Source organism: Colias eurytheme, chromosome 5, assembly GCF_061535395.1.
Source record: "Colias eurytheme isolate Ceu_HAF_F1 chromosome 5, ilColEury1 Martin Lab GWU primary, whole genome shotgun sequence".
In the NCBI taxonomy this organism is placed as follows: Eukaryota; Metazoa; Arthropoda; class Insecta; order Lepidoptera; family Pieridae; genus Colias; species Colias eurytheme.
Genome location: NC_142984.1, coordinates 3,641,701 through 3,667,752, shown reverse-complemented (window position 1 = coordinate 3,667,752; position 26,052 = coordinate 3,641,701). Strand labels below are relative to the sequence as shown.

At 30.8% G+C, this 26,052-nt stretch overlaps 1 protein-coding gene across 1 annotated transcript; it reads left to right on the top strand.

Annotated features, from left to right (window-relative positions):
* The first annotated feature begins 1,665 nt into the window (after nt 1-1,665).
* On the top strand, nt 1,666-25,822 carry cmpy (crimpy). Its single transcript, XM_090101844.1, has 3 exons — nt 1,666-1,790; nt 19,362-19,578; nt 24,741-25,822. Exons 2-3 carry the CDS (start codon nt 19,433-19,435, stop codon nt 24,892-24,894), a joined length of 300 nt encoding a protein of 99 aa, XP_089957970.1. The 5' UTR covers nt 1,666-1,790; nt 19,362-19,432; the 3' UTR covers nt 24,895-25,822.
* Nucleotides 25,823-26,052: the final 230 nt, after the last annotated feature.

Here is a 26,052-nt window from a genome sequence, read left to right as displayed (position 1 = left end):
CTAGCTCTCCTTATCGATTTAGGAATTTTGGATCTTGATAAATAGTATCGTAGTATTAGAAAAGTAGGAAAATTGAAAGGAATTTTATATTTTATTTAGTTTAAATATATGTGCTATTGTTTTCAAATCTATTACGTTAATGTTCATACATCTCTACGGTGTAGGTAACGTAAGTTAATCTGAATCAAACCGGCCAAGCAAATAATGTGCTAAATATAAAAACATATACAAAAATAGTGTAATATTTTGGTAACTTTAATACGGATAGTTGGTTTTAAGAGTTTTTGCTCTATGTAGCGCAATAATATTAAGTTATTGTCGTAATATTATAATGCGTATTTGTCGAAAGTTTGTTTCATAGTTTTTAAAGACAGTCACTAATGATATCGAATTTCGGCCACCGAGCGGTCGTACTAAATACAGACAATACAAAATATCGGTAGTCACCCGGAGACAATAGTACCCAAAGCTGTCAGTTTCCATCTTGAAATATATCGCGAAAATAGGCCGCCCTAATACATAACAAACGACCTTTTCCAAATAAATAGTATATTTCTATGTAAATTTACTATATATTATCAAGAAGGAATAAAAATTTAAAGGAACTAAATTAAAATACGTATGCTCACAAGATTATATTTCTCGCATATTTTATACTAGCTTTCCGCCCGCGGCTTCGCCCGCGTTTTCAAAGAAAAACCCGTTCCCGTAAGATTTCCGGGAAAAAACCTATCCTATGTCCTTTCTCGTGTATCAAAATATCTCTATACCAAATTTCATGCAAATTGGTTCAGTAGTTAAGGCGTGATTGAGTAACAGACAGACAGACAGAGTTACTTTCGCATTTATAATATTAGTATGGATTCAAGACTATAATTTTATTTAACTATTTTGTACACAAGAGTTGACTTCAAAGCGAGTACTTTTGTGCAAACTAAACAAATTGTTGTAATTTTATTTTCCTTTGCATTACTGTTGCTGTCTTATTAAATAATGGAAACGCTACGAACGTAGCAATGATATACACGACACAAGAAATAAGATTAACTGGAAGATATATTATTATTACTAAGTACAGTCGTATCTTAAATCTTTATAATATAAGAAAATGAAATATTCTTTAAAAACGAAAATATTTCTAATACGATCATTTCCTTACAATTGAATGTGCTACGAAGTGCTACGGAACAATTCTGTCCTTCATAGGTTTATTAATCTGTTTCATTTTGTGAGCTTTTGAGCCTTATTTTTCGTGTGCGTGATGATGTGATAACGTTATGTTTATTTCTAAAATAAAAATAAAAACTAAAAAATATTAGAAATATTTTTTTAATAAACGTCAAATCTATCTACGAAAATAAATGTATTTAAAATTACATTTATTTATTCCCCAAACTACAACACGTCCTTTATCTCAAAAGTGTACCCTTCGAATCGAAGGTAAGCCAATAAATCATCTAAAATACATAAACATTATTGTCCGTTGTTTGCAAACCGTAAATTTTATACTCGAACGAAAATTTATTCCGAGTTGCGTGTACACTGCATAATAAGTCGAATAAATGACAATTTGAATTTCAGGAGTAGGTAAGTTGAAGCGTGACTTGCGCATTTCACACTATTCTTCTTGAGTCCTAAGCTCCAGAGTTGACGTGACGTGAAACAGTATCCCTCCAGCAGTCGTTGGGGACGGTCGTGTCTGTGCTCCTCCGCTCTTGTGATCGTACGCGAACATTATATAACGTTGTGTTAGTTTTGTGAACTCGAACTCATGTAGTGAATTGGAAAAGGTAAATTTTAACATAGTTTAAAAATTACAAACAAATCCCGTCTTCAATTATTATTTAATTATTTTCTAAATTAAGTCTTTATTACAAAAACTAACACGCAAGTTCTAAAACTATTGCAATTTTTATTGTGCGTGAATATTCAACGTGTTTGCAGGAATTGAATTACAGCTCCATATAAATCCGTAAGGAGTTATATTTTATACGGATTCACGTTTACTATTTACTTGGCCTGGGTTTCGACGTCGTAAATATTGCAACGAAGCCCTGTTACGGTGATACAGTGGCTCCCCTGTATGCTTTATGGATATCCAATTCAGCCCGTAATACATTAATACTGAGATATAAATAAAACAATATTTACAAAGGGTGTTCTTGAAATATTTACACAATAAATATAAAGGATGTTTTGCAAAAGGTTTGTGGATTTGAAAAGGTTGGAAAGGAATTTAAAGGGTTGTTTGGAATACAGTATAATATCATTCTCTTTTATCTTTTCTTCTGTATGTGTTTTGTATGAATTTTAAGTGAATATTGGATTTACGGCGAGTGGTACATAAAATGTTATTATTTTTGCATATTTACACATACAGATCTCTTACAAACAAATTCGTATGATTGAATAATATAAATGATGAAGAATTTATTACTTAATATGTAGGTAATGTTTTAACGCATTAAAAAATAATTCTAGGCTGTAAATTAAGTTAAAAACTAGAATTATTTTTTATATAATTAAAACATAGGTAATTAATGTCAGCAAATAATCATATATTTCATACAAATGAACATAAAAAGCCTAGGTGCCGACAGCAATTTAAATATTTACGTAATTACGGACCGTACTTTAAAACATTTTGGTACATCTACAGCATGTTCACAAAATGTACACCGAATATTTTCTACTACAAAATATTTTAGTTTGTCAGCTGGACATTACTGAGATAAAGGGAGTCAGTAAATTGTGTAAGATTAAACAGCTGAGGTACCGACCCTTGAGTGAACTCTAAGGTCGGTTTGTGGTCGATGTAACTTCGTATTATTGAGACAGTTTTTTTGCAAAGATTCGCGGAAGAAAGGTTAATTTAAATCTTTTAAAATTATTAAAACTTTGAAATAGAAATATATTTCCTCTACTACTATATATAGTTCTCTTATTTTAGAAATTCAGAATGAGAATTGTTTATTTTATAATATGTAAATTAATTTCTCAAATAGTTATTCCTGTGGTTCTTTAAAATAACAATAATAAGTATATTGATTTTAATTGATTCTGTTAGAATGTTTTGTAAAACAAACAAGAAAATATTTTTTTAACTTTTCTATTTTCAGCTCTATCACATTTTTTAACACTGAGGACAGAAAACAGGCTTTGATTAATGTAAAAGTCTAGTCCTATTATTAAAAATTATATTAGTATTTTAAAATAAATAAAGCATTTAAACTCTGCTTTAAATATATTTTTCCGACGTACCAGTGTAAGCTTATTAAAAGCTTCACTTTAATCTTATCGAAACATCATTTTATCTTTCTACAACTTCATGAGGTCAATTACTAAAATTGAATCATCATTAATTAAATTATACCATAAATATCTTTAGCTACATAAAGGGAATAATAACAGAACACACGGTCTAAAGAGGCCCGGGATAAACTTTGGCGAACCAAAGTTTCGTGGTCAGGCTTAATAGTTTCCCAGTCTGACATATTACGGTACGTTTGCTCTGTATCTGTTAATTGAGCAAAAGGTTGCTGTGGACACTTTGGGAAACAATTTCGTGTAACGTGAAGCGTTTTTGGATGTTAGACAAGCATTGTTAACGTTTTTAATGTTCAGTCTGTTTTGATTTGGCAAATAAACAATATTTTCCGAGACTAGAGAGTTTATGCAGATTGTGGATATATTAAGTAATTGTTTAAAATTGTGCGATAGAAATAATTTCATTTACTTTTAATCGAATTTATCGAGTTTTTAGAATTTGGCGGAAAAAATAAGCACCTTTTTTGTATCTAATATCTAATAAAATTATATTTACGGCTGTTTTATATTATTATAGGGGAATTTAATTACAAATCTTATAGTAAAAGCATGCTTGTCCCTCTATAAATAAGATAATTACCTGATGAATGAAAATAACATAAATAAATTTAATAATTCCAACTACCAAAAAGGAAAAAAATTAATCGTAGACAAGACAAGTTTTTGATTATATTTCACCGCCAATCCATTCCATTTTTTGAAGATATTGCGCAGACCTTCCAGTACAAAATCTATACACAAATAAGTATAATTAATTGTCACTAACAATATGCATTTGGTTTGTTTACTGATATCGTGATATCATTGTTTTAGTGTTGTTTTGACAATCCGTATCAGTTCGCATTTGACCGAACATGAAATGTTTAGATAGATAAAGTTATACTATAATTTTATTATTATATGTACACTACAATTGTATAAATTTTGACATATTATTATAAACTCGTGGGTAATGTTTGTGTTTCAAACTATACAAATAAATAGCATGATAGTATTTGTTTGTGATGTCAAAATAACAACTTGTACAGCTATACATATAAACATCGATATAATGTTTATTTGAAATGTGTACAGTTCTAGGGAACGATACATAGACAAATTCAAATTCAAATTCAAATTACATTTATTTGCAAGAATGTAGTTACAAATTTTAGATGTTTTGATTACAATATTTTGTGGCTAATACATTCTACCCATTGATTGGGTGTGCAAATATTAAAAAAGAAAGTTGATTAGTTTAATTATTTAAATGTACACACAATTCACTTTTCACAATTACGCGAACGCACTACGATTTACACGAACGATTATATCACACACTTATCACACACAATTCAGTTTACACTACTTCAAAGTCATAAATTCTTCATAGACAAATTTATTTAATATAAAATTTTAACAAAATAAATTTGTTCAATTTCAAATACAATATATGTATATGGATCTATTCACCACAACTCATAAACAAACCTAAGAAACGCATACACCGATTTTAGATAGGGAGTAAAATTTTAGAAAAATAATTAAGTTTCTCAGCAATAATATACTTACTACTGTGTTATGCGCTAATAATATAATTAGCTAGTCTATTCTTATAAAATAAGAATATTATTGTAACAAATATCTAGTAGTTTTGATCTCGACGACTTAAATACACTCAAAAGTAATTTCAGGTTTCACTTATCAAATTTAAGACGAGTCAGTCTCATCATGCATAGAATGAGATATTATTGATAAACTAATAAAGATAGTATATAATATACACTATACAGTACCTAAGTATATAAGAGCTAAATGCTATGTACAATCTATACATTCAACATGTACATTAGGAGCTGTTACCCTAGTTACTTACACTGAGTTATTGTAAATTCTGTTCACAAAACTACATATTAATTTAAATTAACGTGTCTTACTTGAATGTCACACCCAGTTTCTAAGAACCTTTGTTAGGGGAAATAAGGACTCGGTACAATTCGAAAATTATATTTGTAACTACGTATATCAAGATCTTCAGCAGTAATTAAATTTCATTGTTATATGTATAGGCATCATATTAAAAATAATTTCCATTCCTTTACAAAATAGATGTGTAAGTACTTATACTAAATACCTTGTGTTTGAATTTATTGTATCTCTGTCGTGGTCAGAATTCGGTCAAGTGTTTGTCGTCAATGTGTTAAATATTCAGTACCATTAAATATTCTGTATATAAATACAAATGGCGAAAATCAATGATTGAAACAGACAACAATCGTGACGCTTAGAGCGGACTACATCTCTACAAATGGGTATTAGTCCACCACTAGTACGTACTTCTGAACGCTGAAATTCCCCCGAGGTACTTTACCTATTGAGAGCATGCTACAAAGAAAGGAATTTCTCTTTTACAAAGACTGAATTTTCGCTTTTAACGTTAGCGATACAGCTGGATGTTGGCAACATCGATCACTTATTCCGATGTACATTTCACTCATACAAATTTCGCCGACGTTTTAATATTGAGTGCATTTACATGTCGGGCTATGGAAGAAGGTTGAACATGGTAATGCTGTGATTTGCATATTTTAATATTAACACACAGGTTGGTATAACACATGCCGGTCTCCGAATTACGTATTTTGGCCAAGTGAAATATTCATCGCGGCAGGGCGGACGGTTAGGATCCTACTTTTTTTGATACACCGAATTTTTAGAGCACTCTGTTTACATGCAAATTACTTTTACATTTTAACTGGGTAGTTAAAATTTGAGCCGTGTTTAATTATATGAAGGTTTCGGTTTTATATTGTTTGTGCGTATGTAGAAACGTTTTAACACAGTTTTAAGTCCTTTATTTAGTATTATTTTGCAAATATTTATCTTAATTTTTACATTACTTCATAGATCCAATCCTTCAAATACTTATATTATTATGATTCTTATAAACACCTACATAAAGTGAGATAGCCGTGTAGATAGAGCCTCTTAATATTTTGTCACAACATATCATATTTGAAACTCAGTTATAAATTGATATATAAGGTCTTTGGGAGATAAGATCCAGAAAGTATACCTACTCGCAACCATGTATAGTTATCGACAGTACCTTCCTATCATTTATTCATAATATTACATCTAAAAAGACCAGCTAAAAGTGACTTCATGACAAATTAAAACACTCATAAAATATACATGTTTTCCCATTTCAATTCAATTAGTAGTTGAAAATATAAAATGTATTTTTAATGACACATTAAATTATTTGCCGCCGCCATTGCTACTTTACCTATGTGTGATTTATTAAGTGATAAATTAATGTGACAGTCAATTTATTTTAATAACATTTCAATGTTCAACGTCAAGTTAATATTTTAAACGAGGTTATTATTTTGCCGTAAATTATTAACAGTCAGCATTAAATATATGAAACATGGACGCTTCGTTGCAAAGTTCGACACTTTATAATATAATGTGTAAGAGAATATTGCATTTAAATTATCGTTCTATTTGTAGGCTGTTATTGGATAGTGATTAACTAATTACAATTTGTATTGACCTTTATCGATAGTAAAATTAGATGCTAATAATTTTAATGCAACATACACAAAAAGTTTAAAAGGTTAAAACACAAAACGTATCCATTAGTGTTAAGGTCTTTATTCTAGATTATAATAAGTAAAATAAGCTTTTTCAATAAGATACAGAAATTATAAGTCATAAAATATTCGACTACTTACCATAAATAAGTTATCATAATCACTATTTCGTTTTCCAAAATACTTGTAAAATGTCTATTACATCTCCGAAAATTATATTCTGATTTAACCTCCAAGTTAACTAAAACGTTAACCTAAAACTGAACGTCTCGCTTTTGCTACGCCAATCCATAATGAGGATTGGAAATCTGAAGAACACTCAAGACAACATCACTGTTATCGCTCTTAAGTTCGAAACCACTTCACTTCGTAAGATTCAAAAAATATATTCGAATAACTAAACGTTTGTATATAAAACTAGCGGTCCGCCCCGGCTTCGCCCGTGGTACATGTTTACGTTTTCTCTACATAAGAACCATCCTCGTACTTCAAGGAATATAATAAAAAAAGAATTATCGAAATCGGTTCAGCCGTTCTCGAGTTATGCGCTTACCAACACATTTTGCGATTCATTTTTATATATATTAAATCAATAATCTTCTTCTGAAGAGATAATTCTCGAACACTATCTTACTCCGTAAACGTAGCTTGGCTACGCTGCTACGTTTACGCTACGAATTCGAACATTATTCATGCTCTACGGCTGATTTTTGTCACGCTACCCGCCTGCTGACCGTAAGTGCTGAAAACTTGTATGAAGCACACGCGCTGATATCTACGTGTTATTCTAAACGATTCATAGAGTTCTATACGTTCCTGTGACAACAGGAACGTCAGAGAACCGTCAGAGCTGACAAGCTCTGACGGTCAGCGTGCGACATGCCAGTAAACGCGCGCGCGTAGCTATCGGTCGCGGATACGAAATTTTTTTCTTTACATTGATGTAGGATATTGTAGTGCATTTGTACTTGGAATGACATAATATTATCTTTTATGCTTATACAAGAATATTAAAAAAAAAGACGTGTAGCACTCGGGGACTGCCGCGGTAAAGCTATTGCATAGCATGCCTTCAAGCCACACCTCCGTGTCCGTCGGAGTGGGGAGCGTGAGGTTTTTTCGTTACGGAATTTCTCAATTCGGTCCCCGCGCTCAAGGCCCGCGATAGAAGCTATGCAATAGCTTAACATTTTTCCCATTTATACAACATCCATTGGCTCTTCTCTTATTGTGATGTTATTTATTAAACAGTATTTTGTTTACACCTAAGACCCTTAATGTAACACGGTAAAAAGTTGGCACGAGGAACCCTTAAGTCCACTGCAGTGCATACCCACCCACGATTAAGCTGATTTATTATTAACCGCCCCTTTGTGACCTTTACAACAAACGCGAACATTAACGTTTTAACGTTTGCCAACCGGCTACTTTCTTGTCCTCGACCCAGATCCTTTAATAATTATATTATATACAGTACGGGTCCGAACTTTTCTCGATATAAAAGTTATTCACGAATACATTTTACTTCTCTGCAATATTATGTTTATAATTTATATAGAACGGAAATTGCACATAAACTACGTAATGTCAATAAAAGGATTTTGTATTTATTATATACCCTAATAAGAAATATTTAAGCAGGATTTGTCGAAGCAAAAAAGGCAAACACTTTAGTCCTTTGAATTTGGGTTTCTCATCCAAGTTTAATTTTGATTATACACTGGATGTGATTGCTGGAAAGTAGGAAGAGAATTGCGGAATAATTGGATAAAATATACAGAATCTGATAAATAATATAGCGGAAACTATTCAGGACCCTACTGAAAAAAGGTTCTGCGACTTTGTGTCAGATTATATTGCCATACTGTGTTTGTATTGTTTTGCTGTAGTAATTATGGTTTCATTTTCATTCCCGTAGTTAGGTAGCATAGTTCCCGTTCCCGTGGGATTTCCGGGATTGCGTCATTTTCCCGGGATAAAAAGTAGCCTATGTCCTTTCTCGGGTATCAAAATATCTCCATACCAAATTTCATGAAAATTGGTTCAGTAGTTTAGGCGTGATTGAGTAACAGACAGACAGACAGAGTTACTTTCGCATTTATAATATTAGTATGGATTTAAGGATGATTCTTATAATATATAGAAATGATAGCACTGAATGTAAACAGAACATCTTAAAATCGTTGAATTTTAGTATTCAATTTCATAAAGTAAAACGATGGACACAATAAGTGAAAAATTATTACAATACGGTTAAAATATATATTATTCTATCTATAAATCACATTTAAATAAAATAAGTCTGCAATTTGTTTATTTTTTAAGATACGATATCCTAAATATCGATAATGTTAAAATAAATACGACAGACACCACATACGACACTTTAGAAAAACACAATAAATTAACTTTAATGAAACGTTTGGCTTTATTTCCGTGATTCAAATGGGATAATAATTAGAAATAGACGCATACATGTGACAGGTCCAAGTTAGTTATTTTCAGGTTACCTATTCTGAATCTAGATGACCAAATTGGTTCATCGATTTAACATCTCTCGAATCTAAATGTGAATGTTTATCGTGGATTTGTTGGTCAAATATATTTTGATTGAAATATGTATATATGTATTTATCAAGGTCGATTTGGCACGCTTAATGTCTATTGTTTTTTATTTTTATAAACCTCAATTATTTTTTGTAAAAATATTATTTTATTTGTACTGTAAGTATATGTTTATTTAAAAATTTGTTTTTCCGTTTAATCAATCAGAGTAATTGTTAATAGAATGTTATTTATTTTATACGAATTGGATATCTGCATTGCGAATGTCAAATAGGCTATTCCAGTGCCAATATCGCGTCTACAATTTATGTTACTCTATGTTCTTTTATAAATCAGTTTGTATATAGTAGGACTAAAACTGTTTGGTTTCAATTAATTCGTTTTCAATAGTGTTTTGTTATATTTTTTGTTTATGACTTAAATTACTAATAGTTGTAGTTACACAGTTTTTTTACATTTAATTTGTTAGGAAAGCTTATACTGAGATAATCAATACTTTTTTCAATTAAATCATTGTCATCCTAAAATATTTTGACCAGTACAACAAGAGCACACTTTTTCTTACAAATTGTTTATTTTAAACTCGTTTTATTGAATGATGTGGTTAAAATTGATACTGTGTATACTAGGCCCGTGTCCCAGCAGTGGGAACATAATTATTATATGGGCTGTGGATGATGATGATGATACTATTTGGTATATGAGGAGAAAGTTAAATTTAATAACAACAGTTAATGGACCTTTATTCATATACTATATACGTGTAATACATACCCAATACCCATACAAGGTTTTGGTATCTACTTCAACTATTATTGCTATCACAGCTTAGTTAAGGTTCAATAACTAAAACTTCGATTAAAGTTACAATTAAAACTCTTAATTAAAATATCCTAATGCCGGTCATAAAATTAAATAACAAATTAATTAAATGGGTTTTCACCTAAATCCATTAATCCGATGGTGAGACGAAGTGGGAAATTGATTTGGAAAATTAGCTTGTACCGAAACAAGCGGGAGTAAGGATTAAAAATATTGAGTCTTATTACTTTATGAATAAAGGTGAGAGTTCAGTGATAGCTTAAGTCATACACGAAAGAACCTGGAAGTTAGAAGAGTACGTAATAATTGCTTGTTTTCGTTTTGATTTCAAAATAATAATGCTGTTAATATACATTACAATACATTAATTTACTATTTATTATGCTGTTAATATACATTACAATACATTAATTTACTATTTATTATGCTGTTAATATACATTACAATACATTAATTTACTATTTATTATGCTGTTAATATACATTACAATACATTAATTTACAAATAACTCGTCGTCCATTGATCATAAATTTTGGAGAGCTGGACTATTCCGGTGTAAGTCGATACATAAACATAAGTATAAATAAATTAAGTTGATTTTTTGCTTAATTTTTTGTATAGAGTTATCGATAAATTTTTAAGTAACTAACTATACAAATATTAGTTATGCAATTATCGTTAAAATATTAAATACTTTCATTTTATTAAAGTTATAATCGAAAGATTTAAATAAACTGACACTATTTTATTAATTTCTACTCTTCAGATTCCCCGTTAAAATCGGATTAAAATCACATCATCAAAGTTTCAAATTACTAAAAATAAGTGTATAGGTACTTCTGACACGAAAACCTGTATTTCTTTTACGTACACTAGTATTATATTACGTTTGAGCCTTGTAATATAATTATAAGTTGTTCAAACGAAAGTAAGAATGTTATTAATATGCTAATTGTTTTAACAGAAACTGTGGGTCACTGCACTTTGGTTACTGAATTATTTTCATTATGACATTTTAAATATAAAAAATGAATCCCAAAATGTGTTGGTAAGCGCATAACCCGAGAACGGCTGAACCGATTTCGTTAATTCTTTTTTTTTATAATATTGCTTAAAGTACAAGGATGGTTCTTATGGAGAGAAAACGTAAACATGTACCACGTACCACGTGTAAACTAATTGATAGTCCTTAAAATTCTTATAAATACGAATATGTATATAAGCTGTTTCTAAATGTCCTTAAATATTGTTATTGCAATATTGTTTAAAAAAAATATTAGATTTACAGAAGGTTGTTGGTAAACAATTCTGTTTACTAAAAGATTTCAATCCTATAAATAAGAACTAAATTGTATAGTTCTTCTACAGCTTTTGTAAGTAGGCGTTGAAATTAGAACGATAAAAAGGCAGGTATCGGGTATTTATTTATCAAGTGTATAAACCAATCGTCTATTTCTTTTTTATTGGCTAATTTAAGTCTATAGTTAATATTTTTTAAAGAGCACACTATTCACTTGTTACAGTTTTATTTATTTAGTTAAAGTTTTATAAATGTTTCAGTTACAGGTTTTTAACAATATTTACACTTCATATCATATAAACCCATAATTATTAAACTGTCTGATATAAATTATAATTAACACTTACACGACTTCACGTGAAATTGATTTCAAAAGACCAACATCCCTTTAATATTAAGCTAGAGGTTGGAAAGACAAACTTAAGCTTGTGTTAAAGCATAATTGCTTCAATTTCCTAGGTATTCCATTTAATAATAAGGTTAAAGTAACTTTGAATTAATTACCAACTTTGTTTCGTTTTGGCCTAATTATTAACGGAAACAATGTTTAATTACTTCGCGAACAAATACATAAAGCGTTTGTATTTCAATACAAATTTTCAAAGGAAGCTACTAAAGTCAGTAACAGATGCCATTTATTAGATTAATTTATATGAGCATATATAATTTACAACATGCGCTTTTGTTTCCAAAGCATGTTGATGTTAGTTGTACTGCCCAAAGGCATTTTAATTGTGAAATGTAAGTTATTATATTATATTCAAATAAACTACGAATACTGTTAATAAATAATTATAACTCCATTTCTCTTTTATTTTTTGGTTTTGTAAACTTTTGTTTCGTGTTAATCTAACTTTACTATTATTTTATATTACAGTAATTTATATAAGTATTCATTATTCCGCCTTTCTACTGGTAGATGAAAACATAAAAATGTTACTTTTCTAGAACTAAGTATGTTATTAAATTTTATGTTTTAAGTTAAATAATTTTTACTCACGATAATTTTATTACTTTTAATTTTAAAATTAAACAGTCTTAAACTCAATAATTACGTTATCCAAAAAAAGACGAACAAGATCAAAAGATAAGGCTCATTAATATTATTCCATAAAATAGGTCAGAGCGGCCAATTTACGCGTCCAACGTTCGAACTAACAAATTGTGCCTATTTGTTATAGAACAAGTTCCTCTATCAGCAATTTGCTGAGACCATTATGCGGATTAGAGACTCGGTTCATTGTAAATAATGATATATAAGTTCAGTGAACAACTTGGAGTGTTTGCTTTGATGCTACGTGACTGATATCCGATATCTTTGGGTATAGCTTTATAAGGCGTAGTGAGATTGGGAAAGGCAATGATATGTAAATGCTTATACCCAAACTAATATGACGTATCAGTATTCAACTAATATAAAGTATTACCAAAAACTATTATTTTCCTTGAAATTTGGTTAATTCCGTCTCGTGATAGATTTTTTTCTCTTCTTTGAAATGTATTATTTCCCTACTAACAAAAAATAGTTTAATGTTTGGTGGGTAAAATTCCGTTTTATAAAATCTATGTCGGTATTTATTTCAAGAGAAATCTCGCATATAAAGCAAATTAAGCCATATTTATTAAGTGGAACGATTGACAAAACAGTTTTCGTCCATTAGCATACCTAAAATAAACAGATTGTCAAGTTCCAAGGGAATTTCTCGTTGGAATAGAGGAATGAGTGAATTTATCATACAAATTTAGGAAGTAAAGTAATGTTCTCTTTTAAAACAGAAATATACGAAAAGAACCAACAAAAAATGATTAGTTTAAACGTTGATTTATAAAGATTAAGAATTATAGGATATAAATCCACTTTATGTGTAGATGTTTGTTATAGGTAGGTATAATTTTTATCTCCTCCATCGATTTAGTACTCGTAATCAAATGGATGTAATAAAAATATTCTTGCTAAAGTAATTACATTAAGAATCGGTAAGATCGAATTGTCTCCTGCCTCCTTATATACCCCGTTATTAGATCTTATTGAACCCAATCAAGAAACAGAAGATTAATCCTTTGTTGAGCTTGAATAAAGGAAAGCTGTGTTTTACGATGTTGCAAAATCTATGAGTTCTTTCATCACTATTTCTAAATTGGTATTTTCATAAGTAGATTGAATTTTTTGCTGTTCAAAGGAATATTTTCGACCCTTTCTTTCTTTGTATTTTCAATTCAATGTATAGGGAGGTGTAGTTAGAAAATTCTTTTTGTAGGCATTTTATTTCTTTGTAGGTTCTTCTTCTTCTTCTTTTTTGTTTATGGCCTTCCCATTCTTTGTAGGTAATCTCTTATAATTAATCACCATATAAAGTACTTATAATGATACAATTCAGTGTCCTGCAAACAAAAAAATACTTACATTATTCAATAATCGTCTTCTTTTATAGAAAAACTAGCGGTCCGCCCCGGCTTCGCCCGTGGTACATATGAAAAATAGATGTTGGCCGATTCTCAGACTTACCCGATATGCACAGAAAATTTCATGAGAATCGGTCCACCCGTTTCGGAGGAGTATGCAGACTAATATTGTGACACGAGAATTTTATAGATAAGAAGATAACATGATTTGACCCAAAAACTAGATATGAGAACTCAAATCTCAATAGATTCAGTTCTTACGTGCTCTTCCCGGCGCTAAGGGTAGCTTCGTGCCTTAGTTACATCACTTATGTTTTTCCGTGATTTGTTGATTTTGATCGGATGGAAAGATATTCTTATTGTCTTCATATAATAAATTTATTGTAGTCTTACTATTCTTTCAGAATTATATCCTTATGTTTCTATGATAATTAAAAAAATATGTAGCTACAAATCTATCGATAGGATATTAATAAGTAGGTATATTTTGAACAAAAATTTGGGAATAAATAGCTTTTAAACTCCATTAAAATAATTAATGTGCTTCAAAAGGATCCTGTCTCCATCTTGATAATTTTTAAAGCGATTAGAACTTGGGTATCTTCGTAATTTTGAAGAACTTACGTATTAACTGAAGCGGTGGACTGTTTAGTCAGTTTTGGGACCTACATAAAGATGCAATGTATAATTGTATAGTTATAAAATATGATTACATATACCTACATATGTAAATGTTATTATCTATTAAATATTTTTTACATAATAGCTTTCCATCCGCGGATTCGGCTACGTTGTTTATTATATCTTGTTTTTGTTGTTTTATAATATGGAGCAATATTATTTCGTTGCGGTTTATCATAAGCACATCTTAATCTTAATCTTAATACTATTATAAAGGCGAAAGTTTGTATGGATGTATGGATGTATGGATGTTTGTTACTCTTTCACGTAAAAACTACTGAACCGATTACAATGAAATTTAGCACACATATAGAGGGTAACTTGGATTAACACATAGAATAGGTTTTATCCCGGAAATCCCACGGGAACGGGAACTATGCGGGTTTTCCTTTGAAAACGCGGGCGAAGCCGCGGGCGGAAATCTAGTCGATATATAAAATAATAAAGATTTTTTATACAACTTTATTTATTATACGATATCATTCAGAAGCGCCGTTCAATCGACATAATATACATTACTTATATGTACCATTATATTTACCAACATTATATTGTACAGTATAATTATCTTTACTAACAATTTGGTCTTCAACACAGCTCTTGTCAAATTGAAATAAACTTGTAAGTAATCCTCTTACCTTCAGTTTAACTGAAGACTCGATAGAACATTTAAAGTCTATTACCGAGAACTATTAGCTACACTATTCACCAATATTCTGAGGGTTCAATTGTTCTTAATGCTTTCAACAATTTAGTGGAGTGTTACGATTTACAACTATTTTGGCTGTTGGATATCTCAAATCTTAGGAAATATTCTAAGACATAGAGCAGGTTATTAGAATTCATAAAATTAAGGTCTTCTATGATAATTAACAAGTCACTTTAATAAAAATTTGTATATTCTTATATTGTTAAATGTTTCTTCTAATTCTGGATTATGACATAGTGATCAATCTTATATATAAAAATGAATCGCAAAATGTGTTGGTAAGCGCATAACTCGAGAACGGCTGAACCGATTTTGATAATTCTTTTTTTATTATATTCCTTGAAGTACGAGGATAGTTTTTATGTAGAGAAAACGTAAATATGTACCACGGGCGAAGCCGGGGCGGACCGCTAGTAGTCTATATCTATCAGTTTCCATGCATTATAACTATAGGTATACCAAAGTATACCTATTCTAGCAAATGATATGTACTTTTTCTATACATGAGAAGTAGTTCCTATAATATTACATTTTATTTAGTAGACAGAGTCGGATTTATTCTGCAGTAAGACACTGCAACATGCTATCTCCAAATCCTGTAGCGAACCTATAATTTTCCATTGCTTAATACAAGCTGCCTCCAATTACGGCTCAGTCAGAGAATAATTCGTAATAGTTTATCGTCTCACCAATTTGTTAATTGAGCTTCGTCATTATTGGAACCGATATGACCTGATTCAAGCCTGATTCAGATACGTATTAAAGATCGATATCATGGACATTAATCTGCCAACTGCGAAATAATGGTTTTGATCTGGATATTCTATTAGATACGGGATAAACGTGTGAAATCTCACTAACAGCTTTTGATTCTGTTACGTCATTATCTCACAAATGATCATGTATGAAGGAAGGAAATACCATTTCGTTAAACAAATATGTAATTGCTTTTTTCTTCATTGTGTATTTTACCTATTTCTGTGACATTTTGATTCATCCTACGCTGAACACTTACTAGCTGTTAACGTGACGTCGTTTGCATATGATTTTTACAAGCTTAGTTGAGTTTAAATTTCGGTATATTCCTATTTGTACTATTAGATAAACAAAACATAGTGTTTAATTTTAAAATTTAAACAGTTCACTTCGCGTTTTGAAATTTGATACTGAATTTTGATACTAAAATTAGGATTTAAATATGTACCTCGTAATGTTATTATTTAGTTGCTAAGGATATGCTGAAAATCATACCTACCTACCAAATTATAATTTGTATATTGAAGACCTTTTCATTTCCCATAAACAAAACTGTAGTCTTTAAATATCGTACTTCGAGGGAAAATCCTTTTGAATTCGCAAATCTTGGAGGCTGTATCACCGTTCAATAAGCGTGTTTTCAAATATTCCAATTGAAAAGACTCTGTGAGGTAATTAATTATCAATCGACCCTAATAACCTTTTTTGAAACCGATCTGGTTAATTTTTGTAGAAGAAGCCATAAAACATTTCAAGAAGATGAAAAAAATATCGACGAAATTGTATTGGAAGATACGTAAAATTGATTCGTGAATAATTAATATCTTAAGTCGTAGCGGAATATTTATGTTTCAATACTTGATATTTATTTATAGCCAACTAGATTTCCGCCCGCGGCTTCGCCCGCGTTTTCAAAGGAAAACCCGCATAGTTCCCGTTCCCGTGGGATTTCCGGGATAAAACCTATCCTATGTGTTAATCCAAGTTACCCTCTATATGTGTGCTAAATTTCATTGTAATCGGTTCAGTAGTTCTTACGTAAAAGAGTAATAAACATCCATACATCCATACATCCTTACAAACTTTCGCCTTTATAATATATTTATAGCCAATTTTGGGATACTTATATTATAATGAAAAGATGAATTAATGTTGAACATTTGTTTGATTTCTTCCAAGAAATATTTTGTATCGTACTTAAGTTTCTAGCATAATGAAAATGTTCAACAGTACCATCACATACAATAGTATTTATTTTAGTGACTTTATCTACGAATATTCTTTTATCCTTTGTAAAAAATCGAGGCCATGTAACGATACAAATCCAAAAAAGAAAATGTCTAAAAGCGAACGCCAACTATTAAAATTCTGAAACAGAACACCTACTGGAGTGTTGTAAAAATTGTCTAAAAATCGACCAACGCTGAAGCTTGCTTGAAACATGTATGGAAAAAAGGAATGTTCATAATTCTTTGAGCTTATTGTAGCGTAGTGGCAGCCGTAGTGGGCAGCGTTGGCGTGTAACAACAAACAATAAACAACATAGGAGAAAAACATTTCAGCTAGGAATTTTTAATTTGCATATTTTACACAAGTTCAGTTCTCGAGTACATGATGTACATTGTAACGTTTTATTATGTGAAGACGCAAGTTTTTTAGGAGGTAGAGTAAGTAGTTAATAAAATGAGTGATTCAATATTGTTTTATTACAAGTAAATAACTATTTGATTTTTAATACTCTATGTCTGTGATTTTTAATGAATTCTAGTTTATATTTCTAGTATAAATATGATTAATAATTCCTTCTTAATCATGGAATACTTAACCAAAGCAAATTTTTGATTGACTTCTAAATATAAATGCGACCTAAATCGTATTTAGTGATCAGTTTCATCTATTATTCATTTGTATTGTTTAAGGTAGGTACAAAATCTCATAGGGAATTATTAATGAGTAATTCATATTATAATATAGTTTTGATAGTTACTTATTTAGTCTAAGGATCGAATAGATTCGATATTATTTTTATTAGACTTATATAAATTGAAACTATAAGTGAATGTTTTGATTCGTAATAATACTAACAATCATTCGCAAGTTTCAAAATAATCTTCATAAGTATTTGCCCTTGGAGAGAATTCCACCGAGATATTTATCGTGTTATTATCTTTATTTGAATGTACAATAATTTTTATTTTTGAAACTTTCCTAGAATACTTAGAATTTTATCATCTCAATTCATAATGTTATCAAAAGTTTGAAAATTTTGTAACTATTATAAAGAACCTGCGTATTTTAAACATATATTTTAAATCATTTCAAGAATTGTTCTACGGGATTGTAAACATTCAATTTCTGCCAATATTATAAAAAATCAAGCCAATTCTTAGGCGTTAAATATGTTGTTTTTAGTTTAAAACAGAGATTTTAATAATAAAAAGTAAAACAACTAAAACCCAACTACGACAAAAACGACGCTGAAAAAGTATAAAACAAGATTTTCAGAATTCCACTATGTAGAGATAAATTTTCATGTTTGGAAAGGCGTAGTCACACGTTACATATATCTACCGTAGCACTTTGACAACGTGTGACTACGCCTTTCCAAACATGAAAATTTATCTCTACATAGTGGAATTCTGAAAATCTTGTTTTATACTTTTTCAGCGTCGTTTTTGTCGTAGTTGGGTTTTAGTTGTTTTACTTTTTATTATTTGTACTATTTTGGTGTTAAAGTGTATTTTTGGCGCATAATATTGACAAAAGTTAAATTGATGAACTATAATAAAGAAGCTATGAACGAAAAGATGTGAATTATATGCAATCAGCCCATGAATACAGGTAAAGTCACAAGCAAATGCTAGTAATATATATATATTCAAAATGTGCAACTAAAAAGCTTTCAAATGATACCAAACACGGCATATTTATCTTAACTTTATTTTTTTACTCTGTATGTTTTGTCCGCTAGAGGGCGCCACATTAGATTTTATGAAACCCCATATAGCCAATAACCAGCGGACAATTAAGACGCTTCTAATGATATGTCATTTGTCGAATTCTGATAAGTAGTTTAGAAGTTACGAGGGAACAGATGAACATACATACATACATACATACATACATACATACATACATACATACATACATAGCCTGTCAAAATCATAACCCTCCTTTTGCTTTGCCGTAGTCGGGTAAAAATGCGTTTCATTTGTTTCAGATCGTTTGTTAATTGAGATGGACTCCCACAAAAGCATAAGGACGATAAGTGACGCGTAATGTGATGACAGTATGAACAGGTGGTTGGCGATGGTCGCTCTGGTGGTGGCGGTGGGGGCGGTGCGGGGGTACAACTGTGTGTGCAATCCGCGCGAGTGTGAGGTGCTGGGGCCTAGTGGGTGCCCCGGCTTGGGGATGGTCGTGTGGGACCCGTGCAGGTGAGATTGAGCCTTATAACTACAGTGTTATGGCACAGAATACATAAAAGTAGCTAAACGCTACAGAACGGACACTCTCCGCCTCCCGCCAAAATAAAACTTACCTCACCCCGCGCGATCGTGATTAAAATGGGCCATATTTTTCTGCTAGGACGATACGCAACGAAGATTGACAACATTAATCAAATTGACTTAAAGTAATTTTATTATTTTGGATTTGTGATTATCGTTTTTCGTAGAAAATGGTTAGATATTGTGCTGTTTACGGATGTATTTCATCAGAAAAACGCGAATTTTTTTTACGCTAGTCACAAATGTGCCAACCATAAAGCGTTAACACACACATTTGCAGTCTCTACAGTGTGACTGTCAAAACGATAATTTTGTATGGAGTGTCCGGGGTGTGGTTTTGGTTCAAAAAGTTTTACTGATGTTGTGATGAGTACGCAAAGAACTCTGACAAGGGGCACTGATAAACAATGGGAGTAGCTTCTAGCTTTCTGTTCTGTTCTGCTCGCCGAAGTTTCATTTCTTCTAAACTTTCATTAATTCGAATTATTAGAAAAACTCACAATTTACACTGAAAACTAATTTTGGATCGCTTTTTTAGTAGATAATGATATATTTTTAGTAAATAAAACTCGATGCCGAAAATTTCCAAGAATTCTAAAGCGCTTCATAGATCAAATTCTAGAGCAGGATAATTCTAAAATTTAACTGAAAATAATGATTCACGTTTTACGAAAAACTCGTTGTTAAATTTTATATATTTTTTGTTGCTTTTTAAATTCTATTTCTGTAAGCTTTGATGTCACGAAATCGAGAGGCGTGAAATGTATTCGATATTATTAACGGCCATCCCAAATTGTATATTGTTAGGGAAAGGTACTTGACATGTTCTATTTTTACACGACAAAGTCAAAGTGTTATTTATCCTCAACGTTGTTAAAACAAAGCATATACGATTCAATATAGCCGCTTTATTATTAGAATTTCCGTTTGCGATTTACTTAGAATTACCATAAATATAGCGTAGCGTTTTGTAGCGTTTTCAATACATAGTTTTCAGTTATAAAACGACTTACATACAAAAGAAGATGGTTGATGTTGCTATGACACAAGGATCAGAAATAAAAATTGAAACGTGAACAATTGATTCACGTATTTTAGAACAACTTCCTTATAGCACGAAAAACTAGTACTTAGTGCTAAATTTTAAACCTAAATTGTAGTATGTAACTATGTAGTATTATGTATGATATATATTACTAAGTTCAGTGAGCCTATTTATATCATTTATGAATATAATATAGTTGCTTGCGTTTCCAAAATACAAGTTTATGTAAAATTCACATCATTTTAAAAGATAACTACAGTTCTTTTGTCAGTTTTTTTGCTTGTTGAACCGGTGTTAATAGGTAAATATTGATATTATATGTTATGACAATTCGAAAGTTTTTCTAGATAATTGAATAATTAATATATGTTTGAGTTTGAATAATAATTTTAAGGTAACTCTAAATGTATTTTTTTATGTTTCTCTATATTATTTTATGCATCTCTTAATATTTTCGGGATTTAATAAAATGAAAATTCGTTTCATTTATGAAAATGAAATCAAAATATCTCTCTAAAATATTCTAATCTTAGTTATTTTACTTTGTTCAAAAGAATTTTGTTTGTGAATCTCATATATAGATAATTACAAAGCAACAAATGTATTATCTTACAAATAAACAGAGTATCTGTTTGCCTAAACACCTAAATAAATATTACTTTACAAAGGCATGGACCAGAGGATAAAAGAAAAAATATAAAATAAATAAGGTACATGTTTTGTATGATTATCTGCGGCCTTATAACCTAATAAGTTCAGGAGATTGCCTATTTCTGAACACAGCTTCTCTATAGAACGAAATAATACTTTAAATATGTTATTTATTTGCTTTCTTACATTGTGTCTTTTATTTACTTTCGATAGATATAAAGTGTTTTTTAATATTACGTAAATTCTACACGACTGTTTAACCCTAGATAGCTAACGTTCGTCATAATGACGAATACTGAATGAATATATCGCCATCTCTTTTTAACCGTTTCGGTTATGCGCGTGCAGTGTGAAACCAACTAAGTGCGAGCCATGCTGCGTCGAACTGCGGTCGCCATTTGGCGGTAAGTTTAAGTTTTTGAGTTTTTGAGTTTTGAGTTTTTTAAGTTTTTGAGATACCCACTACTCATTCGTCATTTTGACGAATGGTTAGCTTACATGTAACTTTTTATAAATATTATTAGTGTTGATTTTTACTTAGTTATTACGTTCAAAGTACAGAATGGCAGGGAGGTCGAATATCACTGATGAGGCAATTGCTCGGGCGTTGGATGATGACGATTATTTTCCTTCAACGCAAGAGTCTAACAGCGAGACGAGTTGTTGATGGATGATGTGGAAAGTGATTTTCAGGACGAGGTCTCGGACACTGATGAACCAATACGTACTGAAGAACATGAAAACACACCTTCGCCTAATCAATCGGGTGAGTCACAAGAAGAGTGTAAGCTTCCGATTCGATTATCCACTTGTCTCAGGCCAATATAAGAGAAAACAACCTTACAAGTTAACTTTAGTTGGAACTTTGAGGGCTAATAAAAGAGAAATTCCAGAAGAAATGCGGAACAACCGAACAAGAAGATTTATGATACGCTTACATAAGCAACTTGTGGAGCCTTGGCTAAAACATCGTCTTGAAATACCAACAATGCCGCGAAGAGTAAAGGAAATAATCAGAGAAGTATTGGGTGTGAATGAAGAGGTTCCGGCTGAAGGACAAAGTCAAGGTCAACTTCCATCTGGTTCGGACTCTCAATCAGACTTCGAAAATGTACCTACAAGGAAAATAAAGATTTGTGGCTTGTGTTCCTATAAAAAAGACGTATGACAAAAAACGTTTGCAACTGTTGCAAAGTGGCCATTTGCGGCGAGCATTCAGTTGTATTTTGTCCTAATTGTGCCAATAAAATATAATTTTTTAATATAATAATACAAACATACATATTTTTACTTTTATACTTAATAAAAATAATATAAGAAAAAAATGTAATAGTTTTTGTTTTAGTTGATCTAAGATTTACCTCATTTTTGATCTCTTGTAACTATGTGCTATTAAGATTTGTTATTTTGTACTTAAAACTCTAATAAACATTATATTTTGCTAAAAATATCTTTAATTTATATCCTGTAGTTTCTAATATAAAAATAATCTCGATTTCATTAAAAACATATTTTAAATTTGTTCGTCAAAAAGTCGAATGGTTAGCATCTCATGGTATTCTAGTAACGTTAGCTACCTAGGGTTAAAACAATAGAAAAAACCTTTCTTTCATATCATCACCGTTCATTATTGGAATATGTGCATCTATATCTATATAAATGCACAGGTTTATTGTTCAACCTGTTCAGTAATTTGTTATTCTCTCATCGGAACAGTTTGACCGCTTGTAAAGAATATAATACCAATTCCTATCCTACATTAACGAGGTAATTTTCATCCCAGTTCACGGAGCGAGCTTCGCTCACAATCTCTATTTTCGTATACGTGTTCTGGTAGATTATAACGACGAGAGACTAGATGATGTTATTAGTTCAATAGTGGTTGCCCTGGATGAAGTTAACTTGAACTTGAATAGAGGCAGCGACTAACGCAATTACATAAGTTACTAACTCGCTACGCTTTAGGTTCTCAAAGCCGACCTATTGATGTAGGTTTGGAATGAAATCAAATGCACCCGCAGTGCAAAACATTAACAGTATGATACAACAGTAATTTTAGAAGCGTGTGAATTGATTCATAATACATTAATTATACATACAAAGCCAATGTTAAACTTGTTTACTTCTGCACTTATTGTATCTACAGTTCAGTCTACTATAAGGTAATCTATCTTCATAATATTTAACGGGATTTAGAAACCTCGTTATTCTTGGCTTACAATTCTAGACTGACAATAGTTACCTTCTTATTTCGTTATGACATAAAGGGCAGATTAACTGAATTGTTCTTAAAATACGTACCTATTAGTTAAGATTATTTTTATTAATATTGTATTAATGCATCTCTCATTCGACGTGATATGGTTGTGTCCCAACGTATTATTAAATAGAATTTATTCGAATTGTATTTAATAGCATTATTTACTATTTCGAGAGATGAAAGGGTGTATTAGAATATTATACAATGAATTTAATTGAAATCAACGGTTATTAAACACAACTGCCTAATTGAAGTAGCCACAAGATAAACAATTAAAAAAGTCAAAGTTAGTAACCATAACTATATTAACCTTATTTGAAAAGTTAGGTTGGTTCATAGATCAGTTATTATTATAAGGTAATCCCATAAAAGTATTAAGAACTACGATGTACGCATACATTTAGTAATCTTGGTTATTTTTATGCTCATTAAAATGTTATCATGAAAAAACGACATTGTCCTCGATGTTAATCATCTAAAATTCAAAACAGATGAGATAACTTTGACTGCATTTTTCTTGTATGTTCTAATATTTATTTTCTTTCTCTTGATATAGAAAACAAAAAGAAGGTAATTACAAAGATTGTTTCCAAATGATTGTAAAGTTCCCGTTATCAACTCAGTGGCGGTCACGACGGAAAGTTTTTGAACTTGAATGGAGTTGTGAATGCAATTACATTAAAACTTCCCTGTATCAGGGCTTAGTTGAATAAAGTACTATGGAACTTTGTTTAACTACACGCGAGTCACTATTTCTGTATTACAGATAAAAAAGTTTTAACTTTTTTAATAATAGCGCGGTAGACGTTAAGTCATTTGTTTTACAGGTTTATAGTTTATACAAACACACAGGTAGGTACTACCATACACGGCAGTATGGTGTCAGATTCGATCTCCAAATCATTAAAATATTATTGAAATACTCAATTCACATTTTTTACGTAACTTAGATCTCACTCTCTATTAATCAAAACATATAATGACCTGCTAAATGTCTCTACTAAATATTTATCTATCATTTCCTATTCGAGACTCACCCACTAAAGTTGTCTAAAGCTTCTCACCTAAAGCGTTGAGGCTTTAGGTGAGAAGCACAAATATTTATTATAATTCAAATTGTCTTATTTCCCACAGATGCTGCCAAGTGTGTGCAAGGACTGTCGGAGAACATTGTGGTGGTTTCCAAGGAACATGTGAACCGGGACTTAGATGTAAAAACGGTTTGTGTGCGCCAATAAAAAAGGGGAAGAACGGTGAAATAGAGGACGACGATGACGAAGATGTATAGCCCTGTAATATAATGTACAGAAATGATAAGACATATCTTTAATTGTTGTAAATCAAAGGACCAGTAATGGCTCATTTACATTGCTCGCTTAGTTCAGACAGCTTGTGTTTATGAAGCAGTTCGTATAATAAAAATTGTTTGAACACAGACTATAATGTTTTTATGGTTATAGGTTGTAAAACATATGTACTTTTAAATTAATTTCAACTGTAACATTGCCAGATACTAATGAATTACATATGTGTTGTAAAAACGTAAACCAAAAATGTTTTTGTTAAGCCGTTCTTTACCTAATTGTAATATGTTATGAGAAGCAAAAACCGCAGTAATTACTTATGTAAATGAATCAGAAAATGGAAAATAAATCATTGTTGTGCGGCACTATCATGACATGGGTTTTACTCGTATTATAAAATGTATTATTTTTAAAAGGATTAAATTTATGATACTTTTTTAACGTAACTTCAATCTTATTAATTCTGTTTTAAGAATAGATCCCCTCTATCTCTAAAAGTGACGAGGAGGTACCTAAAGATCAATCTATTCAATCGTAAATCAATCTAAGAAACAAATGCTAATGCTTTCTCCGAACTACGGGACAAACTATACATACCAGCTACTTATACAATAGTGACAATAGTTTATATTATTCACCTAGTACAATCGTTACGGACAATAAAGAATATTCTGCTACAGATTCGTAAAAAGATTATTCCTAAGCGAGCGCAAATTTCATTTTAATGACCCGCTGGATGCGATAATATCGTTCATTTTGTATGCTCTGTGCCTGCCATTCACTCTATGAAAAGCTTCACGGTTAATTTATTTCAGTCTTGTGTCATTTGGAGAATCTTTAGTATAAAAGATCATTGAGTTGATTGTGCTTTTTATTAACACCTCACTTTTGTTTGTTTTAATCTTGAACTATTGAACAGTATTGAACAAAGTTAATATTACTTGATTTTTAGGTTAATGTAATCGTTAATTTTAGTTATTAATTAACCATTATTTTATCGACATCTATAATTAATATTTTGCATAAAAAAGGGTTTGAGTAACGGAATAGGTAAGTCATGTACGACAATTACTATATTAATTATCCTAACTCCTTACTTTTCAAGGCCTAAAGTTTACAACAACGAATACCACTCGATATGT

What these genes read in the sequence shown, in the direction of transcription:
- cmpy (XM_090101844.1), top strand. Translation starts at nt 19,433, where the DNA reads ATGAACAGGTGGTTGGCGATGGTCGCTCTGGTGGTGGCGGTGGGGGCG. An exon ending in GTCGTGTGGGACCCGTGCAG is followed by an intron (nt 19,579 to 24,740) that starts GTGAGATTGAGC and finishes TATTTCCCACAG; the next exon opens with ATGCTGCCAAGTGTGTGCAA.